Source organism: Macrosteles quadrilineatus, unplaced genomic scaffold, assembly GCF_028750875.1.
Source record: "Macrosteles quadrilineatus isolate MER2022 unplaced genomic scaffold, UCM_ALF_1.0 Scaffold_2__2_contigs__length_208266976, whole genome shotgun sequence".
Taxonomy (NCBI): domain Eukaryota; kingdom Metazoa; phylum Arthropoda; class Insecta; order Hemiptera; family Cicadellidae; genus Macrosteles; species Macrosteles quadrilineatus.
In genome coordinates, this window is record NW_026542595.1 from 164,006,065 (window position 1) to 164,025,166 (window position 19,102).

Consider the following 19,102-nt stretch of genomic DNA (forward strand, 5'->3'; position numbering starts at 1 on the left):
CGTCTAATTTTAATTACTTCAACTTTATTATTGGGGATAGTAGAGGAATCGAGTTTAGCAAGCCTTCTAGGGAAAATTAAGTCCAGAGAATAAAACACTACACAAAATCTTAATAGAACAGTAATATTTGCTTTTGGACAGACTTCTTCAAAAGGTTACTCAATAACTTTTTACCTTAAAAAGAATATACATAGTCCTTGCTATACCCTATCCAGATGTGTGCCACTTTGCATAGGCCTATAAGATATTCACAAAATATTATGAACAAAAAACAGTTACGCCTGGTAAAACTTATTTTAGTTCAAATTTGCCTGAGTAGAGAATAAATTGTTTTAGAAAGGAGTTGTGTTCACCCACACCCTATTATACAGTAGAACCTCTCAACTGAAACTTTGTTAACGTGGCCTAGGAAACGATAACATTGGAATGTGTCTTAAATAAAGAGAGTGAAGTGACCGAAAGAATGAAGCGTGACAGATGGTTGGGAATAACACTGTTGGCTGCTACACAGTGCAAACTACAAACACATTACCACCAGCCCCTAGAATGTGATTTACAACATCTAACTGTACTTATAACTCTGATTGCAAGACAGCTGAAGTGTTACTAATAAAGTGATGCTGCTAGAAAATGTATTTACAAATAAATAGTTGATCTACATTCATAAACTTCATAGATTTGTAAATATTATACCTTAATTGTAATTACGTTACCACCTAATTGGCATCACTTTCAATGCTAAATAAACAGCCTTCATTTTTTAACAGAAATTTTGTCTATCAAAAGCAATCTTCCATCTTTTATTTTGGTCAAGAGAGGTTCTACTGTATTCATTTCCTTTGTGTGGTTCCAACATCCTAGCAGAATGTGTCTATATACTGTTAATTAGTTAAAGGTATTCGCTAATATTTTGCATTCAATTGAACTTCCACGTAGAAGGAGGATTTTAGTTCTACAGTAAAGTGACAATCGTACAGTGGTGAACGTAAATATTCAAACATCATCATTCATTTAGGAGGGAACAACACCAACCTTTAGTCTGTGTGTGTCTCTTGACACACCACCTGTGTTGTTTGATCTTGTCCACGGTCATGCGCAGGGAAGGTTGCGGATGCAGTATCTTGCGCAGCAGTGTGATAGCCAGGTTGTCCAGCTTGGACCAGGGTGTAGTGGACATGTAGTTACCGTTTTTCCATGTGTCAAACTCCCGACACTTAATCACAGGCTTGTCCCATGGCAACTCTGACAACAAACACTAGTGTAAGATTGTTGCAATCAAGTTTTTTAACATTTTGAGTGATCAAATTTATACAAACACAAACAAGTTCTGATAAAATAGATTGCTGTATGATATCTATAAGGACAAATACATGCATAGGCCAAATAACATAACTGGTGTTATGATTAACCTTATGAGAGATATGCTTTTTAAATGTTAAAAACTATTAAAAAAGCTTATCAACCCGATATTTTGAAAATAGTTATAAATAGGATTGCTTCATACAAAGAACTAATGTAAAGTAAGGTAGAACACAATGTTAAATATTTCAATGAATGTGATGATCAAAGAGAACTGTAGGGTTAAAAATAAAGACTGCGCAGCATAGTCTTTGAATAGTCATTTATTCAGTCTTTAAACAATACATTATTGTAATTGACATCGTCATTATTATTGTAAAAAGATATAAGATGCAATACTTATAATTAATAAAATTTGACATGAAAATTCCAAAATATAGGCTGCCCTTAGTTTAACATTTAACAGGTTTAAAATAATTTTTTTTTAAATAGGCAAACTTAAATTAAGAATAATAGTGAATAATAGTGGGTCTTTCTTAAAAAGGCTAATGGTTATCACAGGTCTAACAATGAACATAGAGGGACAACATTTCTAACATTAGGCTATCACAGATGGAATATGGTAAAAAACATATCAAAATAGTGTACATAAAAAGTAAACCATTTCTTTACAGAGAATGTAAAGGTTTAAGGGTCAGAATTATTTTATAATAGCTACCTTTCCTGGAAAATGGACTTATCATAAAGATGTCTCAAAACATTAATTTGTATTCTTACTGAAGAACATATGTAAAAATAAATCCCAAATAAAATGGCGGTAACTTGCATATTTATTAATTTATTTCACACAGAAACACCATTATTACAATAATATACATTGGCAGATCGCACTGTTTTGCATGAAAATAAAATAACAATAACAAAGTGATTGGAAAAAATACCAACAATTACACAAATTACAACAATTACTATTACAATGAAAAACACTGTACAGTTATTTATTAGGAATTTACAGAGTTAAAAAATTAAGTACTTAGTTATTAAATTTATGTTACCTTTACTGTACACCAGGGGTGCCCATCCCCCCCCTAGACTCATGACGCAACCCCTTCCCCTCAATTGAGCACCAGCCCCCCCCACCATAAATGAGAAACATTATTCTCCCGCCCAGCATTATTTGTAAAACTAAAAGAAGTTTTATACATTTTTTTAGATATTGAAAATTCAAACCCAGTTAATCTATATAAATAAAGTTATAGTTTTGTCTGTACGTTGCTCAGAATTATACATATTTTGGGTTATTTTTAAGCTTTATACATTAAAGAAGTAGAAACATGTCTTATCTCAATTTATGTCCGTGTGTCACGGCCCAGAAGGCATTTTACTCAGCTACCAATTATGATTCTAATGGTTTAATTGTATTCACAGGATTGGCGAGGGTGTCCTTAGTCATTAAAATATGGCCTCACAATTTTGGAAACCAAATTAACAGACGATCAAAAACCCAATTTTGTGTGATTTTTTCAAGTTTTTTTTCCATGTTTACTATTAGTCATTTATTAAATACTAATAATCTGTTAAGAGAACATGTCATATATGAAATTATGAACAGCTGTTTTGATAAAGATTCCTTTTTCTAGCTGTCACTGATATGTTTACATAAATATTGTTTACGAATACTGTGTAGGCCCTAACCATTTCCGATCACGTTTTTAAGCAAATCCAAAACCAAGAGAGATTAATAACCATGTGGCTTACATAACGGGCTTGATTTATCACGGGTACTAATATGTAACTGTAAATTATATTAAATAACTATAGCCATAATCCAGATCGGAAACCGGAGATTCTGCGTGTATCTAGTTGTACTTGAATTTTGATTACCGGGAAAAGACCGTGAATCAGTGTTGTACAGGACTGGAAAACTTATCTTTAGTTTATATGTATATATAATTAGAGTTTTATAAGTCACCTCAATTTAAGGAATTTTTTAGTGTTGCCAGAATATCTACATAGCGTTCGTAACCTCTGCTTAACGATTTGTCAGCGTCTTTATCTTGATATAACGACCCCCTCCCTCCCACATAATCGTTTTGAAACATTACAGCTCATTTGATGAAAATGAAATGGAAAAATGACTTCAACTTCAACGCTTGCACCAACAATCGTCTGCTCCGTTTTACACTTATGTCTGCTGTGCGCTATGTTACAACAGATTTCAGATACAACAGCTGGGGAATGATGACAATATAATGCTTAATAATGCTTATAATGCTTAAACTGTCATTGAGTGATTAGTAACCATGGTAACTTAAGAAATAAGGCTGTGATTGGGCAATGAGTAGGCCTAAATATAGCGACTTGTTGAATTACTGTAGTGTATGAATTGAAGGGAAACCGAATAAAGAACATAAGGACAAAGAAAAAGAATAACAAGATTGTTTTCGTTACATTCTTTTTTAAGAGTGTTTTTATTATCTCTAAATATAATTTTACACTTTTTTATGACTTATGCCTACTTACTATCAATTCCTATGTTGTGATAGGCTACAGCACCTACGAGTAGCCTATCTGTCTATCATGAGCAGTAGCTTATAACACTTTCTAAGGTTTAATATTTACGTTGTTTATAGCAATGCAGTGTTTGGCTAGTTATTTTAGTTGAGTTTGAGTTAGCTATAATTTTAAGTGTTGCCGAACCAAACGTTTGAAACTGAACCAACATAAATTATTTGAAATGTCATTATTGCACAATAATAATGATTGTGAAATATTGAATTTCGTTGATAATAATGCAAATCGTGACGTTGTTGGCTGTTTACAGCGTTTTAATGGGTTTGTCATCTGTTTTTATACTATATTGGATTAACCGTATTTTCATTAACCCCTCCCCCTAATTAACTCAGGTAATCGAGTATCTAAACAATAGTGTAAAGTATTGTAGCCTATGCTACTTGATTGTATTTTAACGAGTTTTATGTCAACAAAGCGTTCTGTGCTGAGTCGCGGTGTAGCTGGACGTGTCTGTACCACGCGTTATCTTTATCTATCACAGCAGTTGAGCCATTCCGTGCCCTCCCTCTTCCCTCTAGATCTCACGTCTAATGTTGAATAATAACTTCCTACACGAATCCTAAACTATCCTAAAATCTCATTTTAACTAATTTAATTCAATAATAACTATTGTCATTATAATTAATCGACTTTCTATCTGGTGACTTCGTAATATATTTTTGATTGTCGTCACGTTGAACTCTGTTGCAATTAACTTAAGCCCCCCCCCATTTGAAATTTTGCAACCCCCCCCCCAAGAATTTCAATGACGCAGTCTGCGTCACAGCCCCCCCTTGTGGGCACCCCTGTGTACACTCAAGATATTTGTCGCTAAGCAAGCACGATTTACTTACAAAACATTGTTTTGGCTACTAATAAAAAAACAAACAGCAAGTTTTGTGTGTAAAAAACTACATACAATATTTTATATCAAACTGTTAAAATTTTACAGCTTCATTAAATGAAACAAGCCCACATAAAAAATATATCATAAAACAGAAGACCTATTACAGTAAAAACAATAATAAAAAAATTAATTAAAAAATTTATTGAAATTGAGAATACAATTAACATCTGCAAGCTGAGTAAAATTCACTATTTTTTAGGGATGGACGAGATTGGATTTTTAGTTCGAGACGAGACGAGACGAGATTTTTTATTTCTCATAAAATTTTGAGACGAGATCGAGACGAGATTTCTCTTCTCATACACAACGGGAAATGCACGTTTGAAATTTTTACCTGATTTTGTAACATTGTTAGATGACTGTTTAAATACTAAAATAATGATAATAGGCAAGAATATTTACAATCTTTTATTAAATAACATCAGCATAAAATTTTTTTATTAATCACGCCTAACTTATTAAAAATGCCTACGATTAGGAAACATGGTGATATCAGTTAGGATAGATTTCAACTTATCCTAAAATAAAATAAATCATAAAATAAAAGCAATATTAGTTTTTATAAAATAGTAACTTGTTTTGACTTTTTTATAGTAATAAAACATTCCTCACACTGCTTACACTTAACAAAACTTCTCAAATGTTATTAAAGTAATATTATTAAAATAATGAAAGTAATATTTACATTAAAAGAATTAAAGTAATATTTACATTAAAAGAATTAATTAAATAAGAACGCCTTCGAAAAGGAAACGCAACTACAACACGCTCCTGTATTGCGGGTATTGCATTGACTTTCTGCAGGCGTTTTTATTTTTTTATTTATTTTTTTTTTTTATTCTCGTCTCGATAAAAATCTCGGCCAAAAAGTAATCTCGTCTCGTGTTAACGAGATTGAAAATTTCCCGAAATTTCGAGACTTGACCATCCCTACTATTTTTCAAGTAAGTATGATCACAGAAAACATACTACTATAACCCAGAATGCCAACCGCATGGTAAAAAGCATTAGTACTTTGAGAGAGCTTTGCCTGTCAATTTGTAGGCAGCGCCACCAGCGTTGCTATGCTGTGGCATTCTGGGTTATAGTAGTATGTTTTCTGTGGTATGATCTAAGCAAGCTATAAGTGGTATAAGATAAGCACACCATAGAGCCCCCCTAGCATGGAATTTCCCATCATTGGGCTAAACATTCAGGGCGATTTTATAGGCTAGTGAAAATTAGCGTATTTGAGGAAATGAATTTTTTTTTCAATTACATCTTTCTATCAAAGGGATTGATATATTTTATATTAGTCTTTTTTGTAATGCCAGCCCTCAGCTCTCATAATCATTGCACACAGGGCCACCCTGCCCCTGGCTGGTCTGTGGGGGAGGTAGGGAGAGGTAGAAGGAGGGAAGAGCTCAACAGTCCAAGTGGGAGTGGAGGGGATGGACTGGAATTCCAAGGACAATACCACAGACCTGCACTGGGACAGTCCCCCTAGCATGGAGTTTCTCATCATTGGGCTAGAAATTCAGGGTAATTTTGTAGGCTAATGAAACACATGTGTTTCATTATATTATGTTCATGTTATTGTATATTTTATATCAAACTATTTAAATTTTACAACTTCGTTAAATGAAACAAGCCCACATAAAAATCTGATATATAAAAGAGGAAGTTTGTATATATATTTAAACGTTATGGACTCCGAAACCGCTCGACATATTGAAAGGAAACTTTCAGGCATTATTAAGCATTATTAAAGGATGGTTTGTGTGAAGTTTGGTGCAGATCCGTCAAAAGGGCTCCGCCCCAGTGGGTCCGGAGTTCCCCATGTTAACCTTATGAGTACTCATATTTGAATGGAATTTATTAAAGAATCTTAACAGCTGTTTCAACTAAACAATTTGATTCTGTGATGATCAATAGCATTAAAAGGTTACAAAATGTACCAACAGAGTGCAGCAATATTAGTTTTTAAAATTTAAACTCGAGAACAAGTGCACCAAATTGAATGTTTCATTTTTTGTTGTGTCCCTTAGTGCCAGGGGAAGGTTTTTATGTAAGGAAATTTATAATCCATCCAACCGTTATTGATGAATTTGATTTTAAAAATAATAAAAAAATGGCCTTTATATTAGCATTGGAGGAAAATGTTTTCATAAACTGTGGGATCCAATAACATGTGTTAACTTCCAACTAAAACCTGAAGGCGAGTGAGCGCAGCGAACGAGTTCCAACCAAAAGGTGAGTGAGCGTAGCGAACAAACATCAACCAGGACGTGATTGAGCGATGCAAACGAGCTCATCTTGAAAATGAACGAGCATTTGACATAAAACCACATTAGGACAGGACAACGTCTGTTGGGCCAGCTAGTATCTATCTATATATATAAAATCCAATGTATGTTTGTATATTTGTATATTTGTATGTTTGTATATTTGTATGTTTGTCCTTTATGGACTCCAAAACCGCTCGACAGATTGTAATGAAACTTTCAGGCATTATTAAGTATTATTCAAGGATGGTTTGTGTGAAGTTTGGTGCAGATCCGTCAATAGGGCTCCGCCCCAGTGGCTCTGGAGTTTCCCATGTTAACCTTATGAGTACTCATATTTAAATGGAATTAAAGAATCTTAACAGCTGGTGCAACTAAACAATTTGATTCTATGATGTTCAATAGAATTAAAAAGTTAATAGGTTTACGAACAGGGTGCAGCACTATATTTATTTTTAATTTATGAGAACAGCTAATTTGCAACCAAAAGGTGAGTGAGCGTAGCGAACGAACTTCAACCTGGAGGCGAGTTAGCGTAGCGAACGAGCTAACCTGAAGGCAAGTGAGCGCAGCGAACGAGCTCCAACCTAAAGGTGAGTGAGCGTAGCGAACGAACTTCAACCAGGACGTGATTGAGCCATGCGAACGAGCTCATCTTGAAAATGAACGAGCATGTGACATAAAACCACAATAGGACAGGACGACGTCTGTCGGGCCAGCTAGTTTCATATAAAACAAAAGTCCTATTACAGTAAAAACCATAACAAAATAATCAATACAAAAATTATTGAAATTGAGACTACAATTACCATCTGCAAGCTGAGTAAAATTCACTATTTTTCAAGTAAGTATGATCTAAGCAATAAGTGGCATAAGATAAGCACACTATAGAGCCCCCCTAGCATGGAATTTCCCATCATTGGGCTAACATTCAGCGTAATTTTGGCTAGTGAAAATTAGTTTATTTATTTAAGGAAATTAAATTTTTTTCAATTACATTCATCTAGAGGTCGCACGGAACGAGGTGAAGCTTGGAGGGGAATAGTGGTGTGGCGGGGGAAGTGTCGCTATGCAAGGCGACGATCGGCTCGTCTCTTACCCCCACAATGGATTTCCCCGCTTTAGACCGTCCCTGCCGAAAATCTCAGGCTTCACCTCGTTCCGCACGACCTCTATCAAAGGGGTTGATATATTTTGTAGTCTTTTTTTGTAATGACAGCCCTCAGCTCTCATAATCATTGCACACAGGGCCACCCTGCCCCTGGCTGGTCTGTGGGGGAGGTAGGGAGAGGTAGAGGAAGGGGAGAGCTCAACAGTCCAAGTGGGAGTGGAGGGGATGGACTGTAATTCCAAGGACAATACCACAGACCTGCACTGGGACAGTCCCCCTAGCATGGAGTTTCTCATCATTGGGCTAGAAATTCAGGGTAATTTTGTAGGCTAATGAAACACATGTGTTTCATGTGTGAGTAGTCTATTTCCCCACAATAGACTACTCTTTTCAGATCCGTTTGGTTTATGGGATGATATAGACCAGGGGTCTCCAACCTTTCTTAATCAAAGGCAAGCCGGACCGCCAACATTTCAGTATAGAAAGATAGCCCCCTCCAAAATCCCACAAAGAGGTACTTTTTAATCAAGAGCTCAGAAAAGAAGTTTGAACATTTCTTACTAACTACAATTATTTACGTTTTTGTGTGAATTATGCTTTGAAAAACAAAATAATTGACCTGCCTCACTGAATTTTTATGGGTATATAAATTGTGTTTGTCATCTTATCTTACTAATCTAACAAATATTATAAATGTGAAAGTTTGTGTGTTTGTTTGTTTGTATGAAGTTCAATCACACATTTACTAATGGACGGATTGGGCTGAAATTTAGCATGATTATAGCTTATATTCCCGATTAACATATAGGTATATTCTTATCCCAAAAATCCTTTCGGGCTCAGCCCCAGTGGCTGTGTCGTTCCCCATGTTAACCTTATGAGTATTCATATTTAAAGGGAATTGAAGAATTTAGTTAGCTGTTCTAACTACAAAATTGGTTCTATGATATTCAAAAGTATTAAAAAGTTATAAGATTTACCCAGAGGGTGCAGCACTATTATTATTTCTGCATTTATGAAAACATCTAATTGGAAGCAGCAACAAAAAACTGTGATAGGCAATGAGAACTATTAAAGTAGGATTGTTTACAGTTATGTTAATGTTTTTAATTGCATGAATAATTTGTGATATTTTGAGAATTTTTAATAATTTATTTTTCTCTATCGTTTAGGTGAAGTGGTAGAACATTATGGCTATGGTAGTTGTGTAATACTATGGTATACCGTAAATTTGAAGAAGGAAATTTTATCAAACTGTGTCATCCCCCATTGCAAACGCCAAGTTAGAGAATAACTGCAATAAGCATTTTACACTTATATGCCAACCCCGTACGAAGGACGGGTACTCTGCTAGTAATTATTATTTGTCATAAAATGTGTAGGCTTATGATTATTCAAATTCAAAAGCAAGCAAAATTAATAAATTTTACAGTATATTTACCATGATATAAGTATTTCAGGGTGTATACTATTTTATTAAAGTGAAATTTCAGGTTTTTTCCAGGTTTTTTCCTGGTTTTTCGAAGTTTTTCCAGGTTCCCGCGTATTTGTTTGGTTCCACTAAAACTATAATCAATTTAAGACTTGCAGCCTAAGTATACAATATAAACTTGCATTAAATTTGTTTCAAAGTCCAGTGAGCTAGTGTTGAAAAAGTAATAATCCTTATTATAGTAATCATTTTCATTATCATCATTTCTTAAGTCCACGGAAACATCGTCTCTCTCGATAGCAGCAAAATCATGAATATTATCTTCATTTTTTATGAACACATTATCAACGGCGGCTAAATCCTGAATATTTCCTGCGGTCGTGTGGTCGCTTCCCACGATGACGTAAACATCATCAAAGTCTTACGTTACCATAGAAAAATCCTGGACATCTCCCGCGGTATGTATACATTATCGCCGTCTCTCGCGATCACGAAAACGTAATCATCATCATCCACGATCGCGGCAAAATCACGAAAATCTTCTGCGGCCGTGTGGACATCATCATAGCCTCCCGCAGTCACGGAAACGTCATCGTCGTCGTCGTCCGCGATCTCGGTAAAATCATGAATATTTCCCGCGGCCGTGTCTACATCATCGTCGTCTCCCGCGGTCACGGAAACGTCATCGTCGTTTCCCACGGTCACGGAAACGTGATCGTCGTCGGCCGCAATCACGGCAAAATCATGAGCATATCACGCGGCCGTGTAGAAATCATCATCGTCGTCTTTCGCGGTCACGGCAAATCACAAACATCTTCAGCGGCCGTGTAGACATCATCATAGCCTCTCGCAGATATGAAAACGTCATCGCCGTCGTCCGCGATCCCGGCAAAATCATAAACATCTGCGGCCGCGCAGACATAATCATCGTCGTGTTCAGTGTTTCATTGTGTTCATTGTTTCCTTCAATTTCTTAAAATGTTCTCATTATTATAGTTACATACTTTTCGTCTTACTTCCTGGATATTGGTGAATTTTGTTTTCTTTGTTGTCTTTTCCACAAAAGTTATTGGACTAAAGGTAAATTTAATTTATAATTCATTTTGTTACCCTTTTCGGAGAATTTTTTGTTACCGTATTGTTAAGTATTAGTTGAGACTCCCGCCCACACACAGAAGTTTTAATCTTCTTTGGGTGTGTATATTTCTTCACAAGTTAAAGCAAACTGTTTTTATTTAATTAATTAACAATAAGTTTTTATTACATTGTAAAATAATTTGTTTTTATAGATCTTTGTAATTTTATTGTATTACTTGTGGAGAAATAAAGATTTATTATTATTATTATTATTATTATTATCGTCTCCCGCGGTCACGGAAACGTCATCGTCGTCGTCCGCGATCTCGGCAAAATCATGAATATTTCCTGCGGCAGTGTATACATCATCGTTGACCCCGCGGTCACGAAAACGTCATCGTCGTCTCCCACGGTCCCGGAAACGTCATCGTCGTCTCCCGCGGTCACGGAAACGTCATCGTAGTCTCCCGCGGTCACGGAAACGTCATCGTCGTAGGTCGCAATCGCGGCAAAATCATGAGTATTTCACGTGGCCGTGTAGAAATCATCGTCGGATCCCGCGGTCACGGAAACGTCATCGTCGTCTCCCGCGGTCACGGTCATCGTCGTAGGTCGCAATCGCGGAAAAATCATGAGTATTTCACGCGGCCGTGTAGAAATCATCATCGTCACCTTTCGCGGTCACGGCAAATCATGAAAATCTTCCACGGCCGTGTAGACATCATCATTGACTCCAGCGGTTAGGGAAACGTAATCGTCGAAGTACGCGATCGCGTTAAAATCATGAATATTTACCGCAGCCATGTAAACATTATCGTCGTCTCCCGCGGTCACGGAAACGTCATCGTCGTCTCCCGCGGTCACGGAAACGTCTTCGTCGTCTCCCGCGGTCACGGAAACGTCATCGTCGTCTCCCGCGGTCACGAAAACGTCATCGTCATCGCCCGCAATCGCGGCAAGACGCATTTTACGACTACAATCTTCTACCGCGGCTAAAATAAAAATCCCGGATTCGGTCCAAAAATCCCGGCTTTTTCCCGGTTTTTTCCAGGTCCCTTCAAATTCAAGGTTATTTCCCGGTTCTCCCGGTTTTACCGGTTGGTATACACCCTGTATTTGTTCTATAATTGAAGTTCTTAAGTGGAACTGATGAAAACACAGGATGACTTAACACTAAATATTTTTTATTCATGTTTATGTTGAAAAAATTAACGGTAACTTTTGTGAGAATGTTGTATTTGTCACTTTAAGGTCAGCCAAATTAGGATTAAAGTTTGTTGTCCTGTTTTTAATTCAAAGGTTCACTTAGCTTGGAAAATCTGTATCCAAGCAGATCAAAAATACCTTGGTCACTAGGTATTTAGCTTACAGCTAATTTTCCCTCATTGGAAAAAAATTAATTCATTGACGGTGTTCCATTGGTACTCTTTTTAACATCATAAGTGAATCACGATCACTGGAGATTATCACTGTATTACTAAAACAGTTAGAGATGTTCACAGTGCAGTTTCGATCGTCTCCCACTTTCACGGAATCGCCTAGACCGCAACATTTGCTCACAGGTGATGCCACGACCGTGAGTGACGATCGCGGTATCGCCAAGACTGCAACATTTGCTTACAGGTGTTAACACGACCGTGAGTGACGATCACGGTATCGCCAAGACTGCAACATTTGCTTACGTTGTTGCTACGACCGTGAGGGACGATCGCGGTGTCGCCAAGACCACAACATTTGCTCACTGGTGTTGCCACGACCGTGAGCACTCTTTTTGTGAGAATAAGGAATGAATAAGTCAAAACGAGAGGAAGTCTACTTAAAAATAATTCTATTAAGTTAACACAAATATTACAATTCATTCAGCAGTTTTTATAAGTGTTTAAATTACACAAAGTTTTGCTTAAACTAAAAGTTTTCTTGTCTTTGCTAGATGCCTGTTGAGAATTGAAAATATTAGATAAAAAAGTACGTCTTAAAAAGTACTATTATCTTTTCAAAATAAGTAGAATCTTACCTATAGTAGTTCTCCAATCATCTGAATCATTTTTACTTTGAATTTTGGTACAAATATAAAATGTTTTCCCATCTGAATCTGTTATGATCCCAATTGATTCGGATAGTTGGAGCTCTACTGAAGTTATCTCATCACGAAAGCTAGTTGAAGATGATAGGCCAAGTCTTGAGTTAAAGATGAGAGGTCAGGGAGTGTCCAAGTTCATTTTGTGATTTAACCAGTTGAGAGACTTGTTCAGCTGATCTTGTGTACTGTAGCAAGTAACGACAGAACCTGACTTTGGTATGCTAGCTTTAGGCATTGTTATAAATCCTACAGCTAGGATACCAAAGACAAGGCTCCATCATCATCATCATCAGGCTGGGTCCATGTCCAGGTGTTTTAAGCTGCTGCTGAATCGTTCATTCAACAATACAATACATTGCAATTGACATAAACTTCTTTATGCAAAGATTATAGAAGTTAAATATTTTATATACAAATATAGCACTTAAAGGGCTTTGATGATGAACCTTGTTAAACAATGTGATACACAAACAAAATGCAATTTTGGCATTTTCTACAGCCGGCACTGGCTTAGACCAGACAAAAACAACACTCCTTGTGTTTTAACTAGGCCTGAAGATTTTGTTTATACAAAACAAAAATATTGAATTTTTCCTAACATTGATCGAAACATCGAAGGATAAAAACATTAAAGGCAGAGGTTTACAATGACCTGGTAACTATTCCAGTAAGTACTGTTTAACGTACCTCCAGCCAGCATGGCCACCAAGATGATGCCACAAGACCAGATGTCCACTGGTTCAGCTCTGTATTGAGGCCTTAATAATATTTCAGGTGCCATGTATGGCGTTGTTCCACACTTCTTGTCCAACAATCTCTCCTGCAAACACACCAAATTATTGAATTTACATAGTGTAAACATGTTTAAATATCTTTTATGAAAAAAAGTAAAGCCTGATACTCAACCCAACATTAAAATAACATACAACATTACTTTGACCTAAATCACAAATCCTATATTTTACATAATTAAAAGCAGGGTTTTTTCCTTTCTTTTATCTATCCCAATGTTTTGACCTGCTTGTATTTACCATCCATATCAATTTTTCTCTTCATCAGGAGAAGTGCAAACAAGTTTATTATAGGGATAGACAAGTCTCGAAATCTCGGGAAAATTTAAATCTCATCCTACGAGACGAGATTTTATTTGGATCGAGATTTTTTTTCAAGACAATAAAACGCCTGCAAAAAGTCAGTGCAATACCGGAGCGCGTTGTAGTTGCGTTTCCTTTGCAAAGGCAATTTAATCAATTACTTACATGTAAATATTACTTTAATTGTTTTGATTTTATTGTTTTGACATCACAAATGATGAGATGTATTGTTACCATGTTTTACTACTGTAAACAGCCAAAACAAGTATTTTACAAATTAATATTGCTTTAATTTTAAGATTAGTTTTTTTTTATGAGCTGAATTTCAATAATACTTGTTATTTTAATATGTATAGTTAAATAGGTACTTTATGTTACAGTTTTTAAATTAAATGTTCATTCAAAGCAAGGTGCCAACCTAATAGACGGTTTAAAACCGTTGTTTTTTTTTATTGTATTTATGACATGGTGTAAAAGATTTGTGAAAAATAAAGCACTTATTCCTTTCTTTGTTTATAGTAGTTATTCCCATCTGTTGGTGAGTGGTAATTGTGTTGAATGAAACTTTAACTATGGAATCCAAAGTTTTTACTGCCAAGCTTGATGTAAAGCTTTCAGTGCTATATAGTTTCACCCAAAAGATCTACAAAAACAATGGAATCAAGGAGAATGGTTGACAATTTATAACAGCAAGCACAAATTTTGAGATGGTGAAATAGGTTATTTATTTTGTTTGTGGCAGGCGATGACAATTCTTTTAGATAGGCCTACAACTTAACACCTAATAAAAAAACAGTGTCATTGTTCAAACAGATGCCTGGTAATCAGAATTCTAAAACATCCTTCTTCCTCCCTGTTAATTAATTTGTCCATGGCTGAAGATATAATCGCGCGCTGCGAGAGTGAGGGGGGTCATAGAAAACGCCCTCATTTTGTATCACGCACGTTTCTCACGTATCAAAAATCACGGATGACGCAATAACGCTGAGTGGTCAGTAGCTGTAGGCCTACTATTTAAAAATTCAATACTATTTAAAAATTCTAGGTCACCTTGCCTCTGCTTCTGAACACTGTAGCCATTCCAAAGTCAGTAATTTTTAAGTTGTCATGATCGTCCAAAAGCAGGTTTTCAGGTTTCAAATCCCTGTGGACGATTCCTCTTGAATGAAGATACTCCTGAAAATAAAAGAAATACTCCTTTAAACTTAAAATCCAATGTTCCATCTATCATGATTACTGTGTCATCATATTTAGTTTTAAACAAAACTTTGACCTAAAGCTACATATGCCAGCGTAACTCGATAACAGTTGAGGCCATGTAACATGTGCTGCCTACTAACTACTCTGTACTGGTTACACCAGTGTTGCCGGCGCATTTTTCAACAGCTACGTAGCTGGCGATTTCACTCCTCAGCGCCACATTCCAACTGCTTACAGATCAAGATCATATCCATAGTAGAACCTGGAATTGCGTCCTATTCAATATGGTGCGATCCTGCAATTAACTATCCCATAGATGGAGAGTGGTAGCAGTAATAGTGATGAGTAACTGTAGCGGTTTTATTGACATGTCAAATATCTAAATGGATCCATCCAACTAATCGACGAAGAAACAAATTTATTACATAATGAATGATGAGCACAAGTTAAGATCATATTACAGCCTGGAGGGTGACAGTCAAGGTCGCTAGTGTGCATGCACGTTTTCGACAAAGCGATCGAGGTGTAGCTAGCTGGCAGTGACGTTGCACCCGTCTTAATATGGCATTTCTGTTTAATAGAGAAATGTTTCTTTATTTAACTACTTCTGTGGGAGATAATATACTTTGTTGACAGCAATAATAATTATATACTAAAATGATGTACAACACTTGACCCTAAAATGGTCAGGGAAAAACAATGCTCGGACGAGGACCATTAAGAAAGTAATTATTGATACTTGGTATCGCCACCATCGTTTAGCATCAGAGTGATCCTGAACTCAGTGCGCATCCAGGCACAGTAGCATCCCCGTATGTCATCTCTCATACTTTGCCTGCAGTGGAATGTTGAAATGAAATGAGCGGTCATTGCACTGTCTCATCAGTTGTGACAGATTTGTTAGACAAGCCAATTTGTTGTTCACAAGCCAATTGAAATTGGTTGGCAGATTCTTTTTGTGATAACACTTCAAAAGGTTTATGAGTGAAGGGTGTGTGCTTTAGTGCTGGGAGGACTTGTCTAGTAACAACAGAATCTGTGAAAATCATCATTTCACAATTTATGGAACTTGCAGAGCCATTTTTTCCAAATTCCATGGAGTTTGGTTAGTGAATTTGTCGCAGAAAACTAGGTTACCAAAAATGTTGAGCCCTATGGGTTTTAAAGATTATAACAGATCACAAGAAATTGAACCCGATTGAAAATTTATCTGTAGACAACATAAAAATTGTTTCTTCTTCTAGTGTAACATATTTAGAAGTAGTCATTGACAGCAATCTGAAGTTTTCCAGTCACATTGACAAAATTCACAATAGACTTAGTACCAGTGCTTTCCTTCTACGTAGGCTCTCGTGTTATCAAGACAGACGAGTCCTTCTGACAGCTTATTATTTTCCACTTTCTTACATATTGTGTGCCCGTTTGGGGTAACGACAAACTTCAAACTAAGAAAATATTCAAACTGCAAAAAAGAGCCATCAGATTTATCTTCAATCTCAAATATAGAGAGTCTTGTAGATCTGTTTTTCGTAGAAATAATATGCTGACCTTCCCATCAATTTTCATTTTTGAATCTTTGACCTTCTTAAAAAAAATTGACAATGTTTCATATTAGAGTCATCTCACCACAGCTTCAATCTTAGAAGGAACTTTGACCTACCTATTCCACTATCTCGTACCACTTTTCACAAAAACCAATCTTTCTCTATGTGTCTTTTTAATTCTCTCCCTAATACAATCAAGGGCGAACATGATTAAAAAAAATAAGCATGGTCCAAGGGAATATTTCGTTGATAAGGAATTTTACACGGTTTCATCGTTTTTAAAATGTAAATAGTTTGTTCATTTTGAAGTTTGTAACTTTATTTTAATGAGGTCTGATTTTACTTTTAGTGACTTTTGCCCTGTACATTTATATATTTTTATGGCAATATAACATTCTGATTCAGAACCTTGCTGCAGCACTGAAATTCTTGGAAGACAAATATAAAACACTGTTTCAAACAATTTTATATAAGTCAATGCATTGCTGTCTCTCCTTTGATCTTCACTCATCACTCCTTTGCCAAAAACATCACAAATCTAGCAATTCATTTTAATTGACTTTTGATTTTATACTAACAAATATCTTATCATAGAGGGCACCTCACAACTGCAGAGTAAAGACAGTGCTAATTTCATTTCAACATTTCACTGCAGACAAAGTACGAGATGACGCATACTGTATGCGTACCAAGTGTAGGGACAGATGCTAGGATGGCACCAACGTGAAACGTCTGCTTACCAATAAACAGTCATTTATTTTCATAATATGTTATTGATCACATTATGTTATACAGAACCAGCAAAACTGTGAAAAAGGTGAAATCGTAAAACAATAAAAACACAGACCAAACAAACTTCAATAATGTTGTAAACTCTCCAGATAGCCTTTAAGCATTGACAAACAGAATAAATATAGACTGTCAAAGAAAGGTTCCTGCGCCAGTTAGGGCACACACCGCTGCAGGCGAGGAGCTGTATGTTACCAGCAGACGCTACAGCGGTGTGCGCCGTAACTACACGGCAAACCTAGTGGTGGACGCCAGAACTTGCTAACCGCAGCACAGCTGACGGTCTATATTTATTCTATTTGTCTATGCTATAAGTCAATAATACTGTACTACAGAAGGAAGAACTTAAAACTGTGCATCAATGAAGTGTAACTTACCACTCCTGATATTAACTGCTTCATATACTTTTGTGCCTCCCAAGCTTCCATACCAATGTCTGGTTCTAAGATAAAAAACAAATAAAACAACTAAATAAAAAAACTACCAATAATTACAAAATTGTAAATAAAAAAACTAAAATAAATATAGAAAATATAAAATTAACATTGTAAACAATAAATGTTTTTAATTTGCTGACAACCATAAGGTAAACAAATTTTCTGAACACAAAAAATCATTTAAACAATAGTTGGCCTAGAAATAGATCATGCATAATTCTTGAAATAAATTACAGTACCTATTTTGTCAAAAAGCTCTCCCCCAGGTGCATATTCCAGGAAGATGTATCCAATGGAGCCCTCTGTCCTCTGACCATAATATCTGATCACGTGAGAATCATTTAACATCTTATGGATTGCAATTTCTTTTTGGACGTTTTCTTTGGCCTCAGGATGTTCTTCGAGGTTGATTATTTTCATAGCTACCATGTTTCCATCGTTTTTATTCATTAATAATTTCACTCTGTAACAAAACAAAGTTTATTTAATTAAATAGTAGCCTATGCGTACAAGCAAAACCTGACTCGGAATCTGAAACCAGGATGAAGAATTAATTCCGGTACCAAGCAGGTGCCTGCGCGCGGGCTCGGAAACCGGCCGCCACTACGGCCACTTCCATTTGAATGCAAGTGCCATTCCTTCCGCCGAAAATATGAATCTGAATCGGCGTGCACTCTGGACGTACCGTAAGATCAAGCTTGTAGTCCGATTTTGATGAAATTTAGTATGTTTGTACTAATCCATAAAATCTCCAGGCGTTTTTTCATTTTTCAAAATTTTGATTTTTAATGGAGATTTTGCCATAAAACCGAAAAAATAAGTAGCCTATGTTATAGCCCTTTAAATTCTGAACAAAATGGTACAAATTCCATATCTGTAAAACTAATGGTTCTAAAGTTATTGTAACTTAAATGTTATTTTCCCATAAAAACCCAAAAACCCGATAAAATGACAAAAAATTTGATTTACAAAAAGCCGATTCCGATTAAAATTAGTGTGTTATGGTCCTTTCAATTTTGAACAAAATGGTAGAAATCCCATATTTGTAAAAATTACGGTTCAAAAGTTATTGTAAACTTATGTTATTTTCCCATAAGAAAGTAAAATAACAAAAACAGGATTTTAGGGAAAAAACCAGTTTTGATTCAAATTAATGTGTTGTATATAATCCTTGTAATTCTCAACAAAATAGTACAACCCTCCACGGCTGTAACAATTACGGTTCAAAAGTATTGCAAATTTAAGTAGGGGGGTTAAATACTCGTTATTATTACCACGAGAATTAAACAGCCAAATATTGGCTGTTGGAGAAGCC

At 35.9% G+C, this 19,102-nt stretch overlaps 2 protein-coding genes across 2 annotated transcripts in view; both read right to left on the reverse strand.

Annotated features, from left to right (window-relative positions):
• LOC128985483 (protein kinase shaggy-like) overlaps nt 1–19,102 on the reverse strand; it is a 211,949-nt gene that overhangs the window by 169,850 nt on the left and 22,997 nt on the right. The gene's annotated exons all lie outside the window — the stretch shown is intronic.
• LOC128985485 (serine/threonine-protein kinase grp-like) overlaps nt 1–19,102 on the reverse strand; it is a 30,836-nt gene that overhangs the window by 9,497 nt on the left and 2,237 nt on the right. Inside the window, exons 2-6 of the mRNA XM_054405016.1 lie at nt 18,027–18,250; nt 17,728–17,792; nt 14,868–14,993; nt 13,411–13,543; nt 1,033–1,242 (exon numbers count right to left, since the gene is read on the reverse strand). Of these exons, the coding sequence (XP_054260991.1) occupies nt 1,033–1,242; nt 13,411–13,543; nt 14,868–14,993; nt 17,728–17,792; nt 18,027–18,250 (758 nt within the window). The remainder of the gene's footprint in view (nt 1–1,032; nt 1,243–13,410; nt 13,544–14,867; nt 14,994–17,727; nt 17,793–18,026; nt 18,251–19,102) is intronic.